Here is an 11,491-nt window from a genome sequence, read left to right on the forward strand (position 1 = left end):
GGAAAATCCCATGGACAGAGGAGCATGGTAGGCTGCAGTCTATGGGGTCGCTAAGGGTCGGACACGACTGAGCAACTTCACTTTCACTTTTCACTTTCATGCATTGGAGAAAGAAATAGCAACCCACTCCAGTGTTCTTGCCTGGAGAATCCCAGGGACAGGGGAGCCTGGTGGGCTGCCATCTATGGGGTCGCACAGAGTCGGACACGACTGAAGTGACTTAGCAAGCAACTCAGGTGAAAACTGAATTAATTTATTCAATGAATGCTTAACAAAAGCTACTGCATTTTCTCACAGTTTATAGTAGGGAAAAAGAAAAATCCAATATGTATATTTAAATATGGTTTAGTAAGTGTTTTAAAAGAGTAGTTGCGTGGTAGACAACTGCCCAAGGGCAACCAGTTAGTATAGACTTGGGTCCTGGGCACTTCTCCACTGCTAAACAAATTGGGAACACATTTACTTCTTGAAATAACCTAAATTAAGACACTCACTCTAGTCTAGACCATATGCTTAAGTTAGTAACCAGATTTTGTTAAATTTTTAAGACATGCATTGATCTTAAAATAGTCTCACCCAAAGACATATGATTAATCTGATTAGAGTTTAAAAAGTCACCTTTAAAAAAATTAAACTGGCAACTTAGAATAAAACATTTACATTGACAAGATATCTCAAATCTTTACTTTTCTATTTTTTTAGCATAGTCCTCCCTATTGTCTTTGAAACAACTGTTTATATTCTCCTTCCACCAGGAGAAATAAAATTATTTTTCCTGTAATCTTCATTTAAATAATTCTGTAGTTTATAGGTGCTATTTATAAAACTGATCTACTCTAAAATTCTTTCAGACACTCAAAGGTTATGAATTAAATGCACAGTAATATCATTTGTTGGAAAAATTAGTACCTAACTGTAGCCTTGATTTTATCCCGAAAGATACTTGTGAAGAAGGCAACAGATACAATACTTCCAAAGAAAAAGTGTATTATTTCATGGAAAAATAGCAATCACCATGAGACAATAAATATTCATATTATTTGATTACAATGAAACATTCCTTTATCTTTCCTATCCTTAAAATAATTGCACAATAAAAATAATAATCCATGTATTTAGAATATAAATGTGTTTCCTTCAGTTTCACTTTTTACCTATTGCTATTGGACTTAGATGATAAGAAAAATTAGTCAATAAGAGAGAGATGTTTAACATTCTCTGAAAAGGATAACAGTACCCATATGGAGAATAAAAAATAATGTCCATATCAAAATTATTTCCTCTACAGAACTTGGTATATTGTTGAACATATTGTAATAAGGACAGTCATGAATGCAAATTCATCTAATTATTTTGTTCCTGCTTTATAATCACTTGTATTACATCCTCATCTCAGTCTTGGAGAAGATGATTATTGGCAGGAGATTAAGTCAAAGACCTCGATGCCAACACATTAAAATATGAAGCCTGACATTCATCTTTTCCTGTAAAGCCTTAGTTAAGGCTTAAGCTAAAAATGCTTCCCTCCTAAACATTCATGGAGGGGAAATGATAGAAAATGGAATAAGCTATAAATTTAAGTTTGATGTGGACAATAAATTATAGAACAGAAGTACCAGATACTTCATATCCTTTGTCAACAAAATGCACTCTTTTGAAAATTATGGGCTTCATCAAGGGGTGATTAAAGCTGAAAACAGTTGGGGGATCCAATGAGAGCTTAAGGTCTAATCAGAAGGGATACCTGTATTTCAATTTGGAGAAAAGTTTGCTTTAAAAAACAGTATTATTTTTTAAAGTGATTCTGGTTCCTCATTAATTATACTATATGCTATAAAACAAAATATGGTATAAGAAATCTGACTGGGGGAGAATTGCTGAACTATCTTAAGATGAAGTAAATGGGTTCATTGCATCTCCAAGGCCGTCCCCAGCATGGACCCTAACAGAATCCCGTAGTGACACTGTGGCATCACCCCTCTTAACTGTACTGTTCTGCATGATATTAAAGGGATCTCCGAAAAGTTTCTGGGATTCAACGTATTCCAAACTACAAATCCTCCCCCAAATAGATGAGCCTCTTATTATTATAGTCCTAATTTACCCACTCGATTCAGAAATTAGTCCCTTTGATTTTGATGGCATAGGATGAGTTCTATTGTATAAACCGGATTTATTTTTTTTAAACTACAACCATGAAAGAAACAACACAGTATAATTCAAGAAATATGATGGAAAATATATAAACTCTCATAAAATCTTGGGATAATATTTTTATGAGTTAAAAATTCTTAAACGTAAAGTTTCCCATTGGGGAGTACATAACATAGGAAAGCCAACCAAAAAAAAACAAAAAACAAAAACCAAGCATCATGTTATATCCTGTGACCCTGAAGCAATTCAAGTATTTGTGGTCCAAAAACAAAATCTTAGCCAAGAGACAATTATCCACACTAGATAAAGGTATTGTGTGCTCAGTCAGGCTAACCCCTGGTGCATAAATGCATTAGATATTTTAAATTAGATATCATGATATTTACAGATGTTGTACTAAAAACAAAAATGATAATTTTACTGAAGAGTATGTTTTGTTTGAAATTAAAAACACAAACCCTCTCCTTTATGAACTTGCGTTAGATTCAGTAAAAACCAATACCACCAAAGACTTTATGAAATGGGTTTTGATAAAATTTGAAATTAAGCTAATCATTCTTCATTTTTAATGACTGACTAATAAAGTATAATCCTTAAAATCCATTGAACTGAAAAAGACAGAAATTCTGAAAGCAGGAAGTCTGCATGGCTGGTGAGGGAAGAGCTTCTCTCACGTCTGTGAAGGCAGGCCCTTGTGAGCAGATTTTGGAAACGTCCATCTAAATGGGCAGAGGGTCTATGGTGAAGGAACACTTCTACTAAGACTCCACATGGTAACTCTAGACATAGGATAAGGGGTATCTGGTGACACGGTGATGGTGTCACTTCCTCATGCCTCCAGAAATCTCCCGCTATTGGAAATCTCCCTTTTGAGGGAGTTGGGGGTGGGCATGCAGCATGCAGGATATTAGTTCCCCAACCAAGAACTGAACCCGTGTCCCCTGCAGTGGAAGCTCAGAGTCTTAACCACTAGACCACCAGGGAATTCCCCTATGTTATCCTTCAATGAATCATAAAAGGTCAAAATTTGGAAAAGAAGCTAGAGGAAAAAGCTACCCATCTGCCTGCAACCAAGTAACTCCCACCCCACCTCAAAGGATTCAGATATATAGAGCATACTCTGGGCCACAGTTGGATAACAGTTCGTTATCAGAGATACACAATGTAAGAGATTCTGTCAACTAATGTTCACTTATACACCTCTTAGCATTCCCCACTAACAATTCCTATTTTTTAGACAAAGGAATATACAGAATATGAGAACATACAGTTTTATTCTCCAGATCATGCTAAAAATTTTAGCATGTATATTCAAAAACCAGTAGTCAAAATATCACCTGGTTGGAAATACTAACATTTGACAAATAATAATATTATTTGAAACACTATAATTGCACACACACACAAAAATGGGCTTCATGCAATCAAAGATATATTGCCTAAATAAATAGCGTAAAAATAACATAGGAACTATACCATGTCATAAACTTGGTAATTGATTTCATTCATTTCCTCCACTGGGACTTCATTAGAGCCTTTGTAATGGACTTGTGAAACAAGAGGCTTTAATTTAATTTACCCAGCGAAGCAGAATCCTGTAATTTTATACTTAATGACTCTTAATAGCAAATCAAAAATGCCCTGGAGCCATGTGAAAGCAGCTGGGTCACTGGAAAGGATTTCCACCTTCTATCTCCTTCATGGAGGTCAGATCAGTGAGAAGGATAAAGATGTTCAGACTGTGATCAGATTTAAGAGGTTAAGTTAGGTGCTTGGCTAATGCATTTCCACCCTGTGGAAGCCACGTAGTGTGTTAAAGTGAAAGTGTTAGTCGCTCAGTCGTGTCCAACTCTCTTTGGCCCCGTGAACTGTAGCCCACTAGGCTACTCTGTCCATGGAATTCTCCAGGCAAGAATACTGGAGTGGGTTGCCAGGCCCTCCTCCAGGGCATCTTCCCGACCCAGGGGTTGAACCTGCATTTCCTGTGCGTCCTGCACTGCAGGCAGATTTTTACCATCTGAGCCACCTATGAATCACCCAGTTTGAAAGGTGGCCAGTTGCCCAGATGTAACCCCATTTTACCTCTACTCCGTCGACTGACCAATGTGAACAGAAGTGGACACCCTTACATATTTTTTTAAGATTTTCTATGGGGACTTTATTTTTAAAGTCTTTACTGAATTTGTATAATCCTGCTTCTGGTTTATGTCTTGGTTTTTTGTGAGGCATGTGGGATCTCAGCTCCCCAACCAGGGACTGACCCACACCTCCTGAACTGGAAAGCGAAGTCTTAATCATCACGGGACCACCATCCTGGAAACACTTAAATTTTAACAATTATTTAAAATTCCAAAGGACAGGGATATACTCAGAGATACACGATGTAATCAAGTTTCCCAGAGCTGCCTGACAGCTCCTACCCAGACTCTACTGATAAATTAATGATGTCTCCAATTCTACTCACCAAGATGCTTTCACCATGTCATCCTAAACTAAAAGCAGCATTTTATTTTGGTAAATGCAAAACTTGAAAACAGAAATTTTCTAAAAAACATGAGCAATCTTAGAAAACATCACCAAAATTTACTCTGCTTTTGAGCCAACACTGACCTTCTGTTCCAAAAGCAATGTGTTTGTTGGGATTGCTGCAAAAGCCTTGTAGCTGGACTTGGTCTTGTATTGCTAGAATGGGGGGTAACCAGAAAGTAAGAATGGAGTTGAAAAGGGGAAAGAATGTGACATAATTTTAGACCAGTTCTACTAAGTTAAACGACATGTTATCAAATGAAGGAAACAATGATTATGCTTCAACAACTTGCTTTTGACAGAAAAAAATTAGCTCTTCCTGTTAATGTTTTATTAGAATGAGAAGCAAATACCACAGTAAAACATCAGCCTAGGGATTATAGGCAATTATATGGTATATCATTTCAGAGTTTAAAAACATTCCTTTTTACAAAGTTATATGTAAATTTCTTATTGGCAGTATGCTGTGACAGGAAGACTATTGTATAAATATTTGGGGTATTTTTGCTTGATTCTCAAAGGAATGTGGGTCTTTTTTTATGGTGCTGTAATTAACAAATATTATGCCAATAAGTTTAATTGAACTTGATACAGTCTCTTGCATCATTTATAAAAACAGTGATCAGAACACATAAAATCTGGTAATAATGTTTAAAAAGTAGTATTTTGAATAGATGTGATAGCAATTTAACTCCATAATGGGAAAACTAGGAGGCTACTAGAAGGTCTTAAATTCATTTTTTAAACTTCATCACCCTCTCCTCACTTTCCAATACAGTGATATTAAAGAATCAAAAGATAAAATATTCCAAGTTTTAAGTAAAAGTTGGGGTAATCCAGTTCAGTTTTGTAGAGTATATGGGGTTGAGCATGAGAAAACTGTAGAAATCAGGATCATAGACATAATCAAAATCCCAGTGTTGACATTGCTCTGGGTGCCAAGTTCAAGGTTCCTCTCATTTCAAAAGCTCCTGTCTCAGGCAGCTTCCCCACCGGCCCCAGAGCTGTGGGAAACTGGCACACAGCACCAGGCTGTCTTCATCCCCTGCAAGCAAACCAAAGGGTCTACAGAAGAAGACAGAGTAATCAAGTAAAATAAAAAAATGCCAGGGATGGAAGAAGCAATGCTTCGGCCCCTTCAAGCCCTGAGTCTCTCTGTTGACCTGCTACAGTAAGCCCCCCACATATGAACAAGTTCTGTCCCAAGAGCGCGTTGGTAAGTTCAATTTGTTTTTAAGTCCAACTAGGTTAGCCTAGATACTCAACAAATACATTTGGCTATATGGTACTGTACTATAATAGGTTTGTAATACTTTTCATACAAATAAAATGTACATTAGAAACAAACACAAAAAATGAAACATTTTCAAACTTACAGTACAGTACAACAGCTGGGATATAGGGGCTGGCATGAACGTTCACATCTTTGAAAGGTTGAAACCTGAAGGTTCATATGTAGGGGACTTACTGTACTGCTATAGTCTCCAGAAAATAATGTATTTAAATTAATGATTGAAGCAAAATACCATCTCAACATGGAAAATAAGAGCCGACATCTATAACTAGGAAAATGACATGCATTGCCTCATTTAATTTTGCAGAATCCCTATAACTAAACAATCATTAAGCAAAGGCTATGTGGTGAGTTCAGATGACTCATCTAAGACCACAGCCCATATAAAATCTAAAAGATTTGGAATTCAGGTCCACCAGGCCCATATCTCTCAATAAGATATCTTCTCCTAAGAAATATCTAAACAGATAAATAATGCAGAAAAAATGTTATTACTACTCCACAGTGGTTTTGTGGGTATTTAATTGCAACAGTAGTTGCAATAATAATTAACAATCACTACCCTCTAAAACGGAGAAGGCAATGGCACCCCACTCCAGTACTCTTGCCTGGAAAATCCCATGGACGGAGGAGCCTGGTAGGCAGCAGTCCATGAGGTCGCTAGGAGTCGGACACGACTGAGCAACTTCACTTTCACTTTTCACTTTCATGCATTGGAGAAGGCAATGGCACCCCACTCCAGTACTCTTGCCTGGAGAATCCCAGGGACAGAGGAGCCTAGTGGGCTGCCGTCTATGGGGTCGCACAGAGTTGGACACGACTGAAGCGACTTAGCAGCAGCAGCAGCACCCTTTAAAAGCTTACTAGGTACCCTCTAAAAGCTTACTGTGTATTATCTCCCTGAGTTATCAAAACAAACCTATAACGTAGATACTATATTACGTTCACTTTATATATGGAAACTAAAAGGCTTCCCTAATAGCTCAGTTGGTAAAGAATCCGCCTGCAATGCAGGAGACCCCAGTTCTATTCCTGGGTCGTCAAGATCCTCTGGAGAAGGGATAGGCTAACGACTCCAGTATTATGGCCTGGAGAATTCTATGGACTGTATAGTCCATGGGGTCACAAAGAGTCGGACATGACTGAGCGACTTTCACTTTCACTTCAAAGCAGAGAGACGTTAAGAAAGAACTTATCTAAGGTCTGCTGCTGCTGCTGCTAAGTCACTTCAGTCGTGTTCGACTCTGTGCAACCCCACAGACGGCAGCCCACCAGGCTTCCCCGTCTCTGGGATTCTGCAGGCAAGAACACCAGAGTGGGTTGCCATTTCCTTCTCCAATGCATGAAAGTGAAAAGTGAAAGTGAAGTCGCTCAGTCGTGTCCGACTCTTAGCGACCTCATGGACTGCTGCCTACCAGGCTCCTCCGTCCATGGGATTTTCCAGGCAAGAGTGCTGGAGTGGGGTGCCATTGCCTTCTCCGAGGTCACTAGCTACTAAATCATAGCTGGGATTTGGACACGGGTGCTCCAGGTTAACAGCCATGACTCATCTACCATAGGACCTCACCTCATCTTTCAGGGTGCATAACTATTTATAACCTTTGCTCTCCTATCCTCAGCTGCTCTAAAGAATATAGCTGAAAAGCTTGGTCAAAGCAATATCTTGCTATTATACACGTAATGCCATGTAATATTAGAATCAGAAGTGAAATTGAAGGCAATTTGGTTCAACCCCCTTAGCCAAATCCGATCCCTTGTTCAGCCACACCTCCCAAGGTAGCACGTTTTGTTCTGTTAGAATTAGTACAAAATTCTCCATTATATTGAGACAAAATATGGTTCTGCTAACTTACTCCTAGAGGATATTGGTCCTTTTTTTCCCTGTTTGACTAAGAGCTCTCTTCTGTGTGATGGTTATACTGCTATCTCTATCAACCTTTTTCTTACTGATCCTCAACTGAAGAACTCCACTATCATTTTCCTCTGTCAATATTCCTTTAACATTTTTAAAATTTAATTTTGATTTTATATTAGAGTATACTTGGGCAATGGCACCCCACTCCAGTACTCTTGCCTGGAAAATCCCATGGACGGAGGAGCCTGGTAGGCTGCAGTCCGTGGGGTCGCTAGGAGTCGGACACGACTGAGCGACTTCACTTTCACTTTTCACTTTCATGCATTGGAGAAGGAAATGGCAACCCACTCTGGTGTTCTTGCCTGGAGAATCCCAGGGACGGCGGAGCCTGATGGGCTGCCATCTATGTGATTAGCAGCAGCAGCAGCAGCATACTTGATTTACAGTGTTGTATTTAAAAAATGATACAAATGATCTTATTTACAAAACAGAAGCAGATGGACAGAATTTGAAAACATTTATGTTTACCAAATTCTGTTTACCAAATTTGAAAATTTATGTTTACCAAAGGGGAAAGGTGCGGGGAAGGATAAATTAGGTGTGTGGGATTAATATATACACACTACTATATGTAAAAATTTAAAAGATATGTTTAACTAGATGTATTTTTAACACAAGGCAGAATATCATCATCATGTACATGATATTGACAATAAACTCAATTAATACAGTGAAGATAATAATCATAGGAATTGTCTCCTTAGTTTTTGTGTTATGTTTAGAATACAGAAGAGCGTGAAATTGAAGTCACTTTATATATTATTGGATCACAGTGACTATGCTAGAGCCTAAAATTCCTAATTCTTTCATCTCTTTTTTAAAATTAATTTATTTTAATTGGTGGCTAATTACTTTACAATATTGTGGTGGTTTTGACATACATCAACACAAGTCAGCCACGAGTGTACAGGTGTCTCCTCATCCAGAACTCCCCCTCCAACTCACTACCCACCCCCATGGAGAACAGTGTGTAGAGTCCTTAAAAAACTGGAAATAGAACTGCCGTACAACCCAGCAATCCCACTGCTGGGCATACACACAGAGGAAACCAGAATTGAAAGAGACACATGTACCCCAGTGTTCACTGCAGCACTGCTTACAATAGCTAGGACATGGAAGCAACCCAGATGTCAACTGGCACATGAATGGTAAGGAAACTGTGGTACACAGACACAATGGAATATTACGCTTTCATTTCTTTTTAACATTTGGTTTATATTTGGTTTGTCATTGTAAACTGTAAAGTTAAAACTTTTATGTTATTTCATGAACCATTTTTATCTTCATTCAAGTCACAGATTAAGGACAGAAAGCTCTTGCCTACTGGATTCTGCCAACCTGATGGGCATTGAACCATCTTGTAAATTTACTTGGATACAGCAGTCCAATTAACAGAGTCATTCAACAAATTATTATTGAGTATCTACTTTGTCACGTGTATTGTTCTAAATATTAGAGATTCAGCAGTAAACAAAACTCACAAGACTTTACTCTCTAGAGTTGATATCTCATTGAACTGAAACAAATGAACAATAAATAAATAATAAAGAAAAGTCCTAGAAAGATAAATAATATTCAGAAAATTAAAGTAAAATGATGAGATAGAGAGTGATCTCAAGAATGCTTTGGATTAAACATTCAGAACAAGTGGGAATTCACAGGAATACATAACTAGACCTCTAATAAGACTAGTGGAAGATAGGAAAAAAGGAAGATATCTTTCCTTGTTCGTGATATCATGAGAGACATCACGAAAGCTGGAACCTGGAAGGCATTCAACAAATGTATATTGCTTTAAGAAAATCTCTCACTTCCAGTTATAGTTGTTTTTGTAAACAATCACAAACTAAGAATTTGCCATAATTTTCAGAATTTACCTTGGAATTTTGTGTGAAAAAAAAATTGCTTGCTTCTTTTTTCTGGTAAATCTCTTCCATAATTTACAATAGTTTTGCAATAGAAGTCGTAACTTAATCCTTCTTTTTTTGTGATATAATTTTTCTAGACCAGGAGATTGTACTTTACAGCAACCAGATGTCCTTTCTCCTACTTCATCTATCTGTAGCCTTATGCATCTCTAAGATATATTTTCCCTTCATGGATCAAGGCAAATTGAATACGGTAAAGTAGGAAAGAGCAAGATTGAATATCAACATATTAAGAATCAAGGAAGTTCCAGAAAAACATCTATTTTTGCTTCATTGACTATGCCAAAGCGTTTGACTCTGTGGATCACAACAAACTGGAAAATTCTTAAAGACAACCCTACCTATCTCCTGAGAAATCTGTGTGCAGGTCAAGAAACAACAGTTAAAACCAGACATGGAACAATGGACTGCTTCAAATAGGGAAAGGAGTACGTCAAGGCTGTATACTGTCACCCTCTTTATTTAACTTATATGCAGAGTACATCAAGCGAAATGCTGGGCTGGATGAATCACAAGCTGGAGTCAAGACTGCCTGGAGAAATAGCAGTAACCTCAGACATGCAGATGACGCCTCCTTTATGGCAGAAATGCAAAAGGGCAAAACGGCTGTCTGAGGAGGCCTTACAAATAGCTCAGAGGAACAGAAGCTAGAGGCAAAGGAGAAAAGAAGAGATACACCATTTGAATGCAGAGTTCCAAAGAACAGCAAAGAGAGAGAAGAAAGCCTTTCTCAGTGATCAATGCAAAGAAACAGAGGAAAAAAATAGAATGCTAGAAACTAGAGATTTCTTCAAGAAAATTAGAGATACCAAGGGAACATTTCATGCAAAGATGGGCACAATAAAGGACAGAAATGGTATGGAAAAGACAAGCAGAAGATATAAAGAAGTGGCAAGAATACGTAGAAGAACTACAAAAAAAAGAGATCTTCATGACCCAGACCCAGATAACCATGATGGTGTGATCACTCACCTAGAGCCAAACATCCTGGCATGAGAAGTCAACTGGGTCTTAGGAAGCATCACCACGAACAAAGCTAGTGGAGGTGATGGGATTCCAGTTGAACTATTTCAATTCCTAAAAGACAATGGTGTGAAAGTGCTGCACTCAATATGCCAGCAAATTTGGAAAACTCAGCAGCGGTCACAGGACTGGAAAAGGTCACTTTTCATTTCAATCCTAAAGAAAGGCAATGCCAAAGAATGCTCAAGCTACCGCACAATTGCACTCATTTCACACACTAGCAAAGTAAGGCTCACAATTCTCCAAGCCAGGCCTCAACAGTACGTGAACCATGAACTTCCGGATGTTCAAGCTGGATTTAGAAAAGGCAGAACCAGAGATCAAATTGCTAACATCCACTGGATCACAGAAAAAGCAAGAGAATTCCAGAAAAACATCTATTTCTGTTTTATTGATTATGCCAAAGCCTTTAACTGTGTAGGTCACAACAAACTGTGGAAAATTCTGAAAGATGTGGGAATACCAGACCACCTGACCTGCCTCTTGAGAAACCTGTATGCAGGTCAAGAAGCAACAGTTAGAACCGGACATGGAACAACAGACTGGTTCCAAATTGGGAAACATCAAGACTGTATATTTTCACTCTGCTTATTTAACTTATATGCAGAGTATATCATGCGAAATGCCAGGCTGGATGAAGCACAAGGTGGG

General features: G+C 38.1%; 1 protein-coding gene across 13 annotated transcripts in view; it reads right to left on the reverse strand.

Moving 5' to 3' along the window:
• Window positions 1–11,491, reverse strand: part of MLIP (muscular LMNA-interacting protein) — a 301,030-nt gene that overhangs the window by 104,305 nt on the left and 185,234 nt on the right. For all 13 annotated transcript variants that reach the window (XM_010848558.1, XM_010848555.1, XM_010848554.1 and 10 more), the window contains one exon: window positions 4,765–4,836. In XM_010848558.1, the coding sequence (XP_010846860.1) occupies window positions 4,765–4,836 (72 nt within the window). The remainder of the gene's footprint in view (window positions 1–4,764; window positions 4,837–11,491) is intronic.

The sequence above is a fragment of the Bison bison genome, unplaced genomic scaffold (assembly GCF_000754665.1).
Source record: "Bison bison bison isolate TAMUID 2011002044 unplaced genomic scaffold, Bison_UMD1.0 scf7180017864270, whole genome shotgun sequence".
Classification (NCBI taxonomy): Eukaryota; Metazoa; Chordata; class Mammalia; order Artiodactyla; family Bovidae; genus Bison; species Bison bison.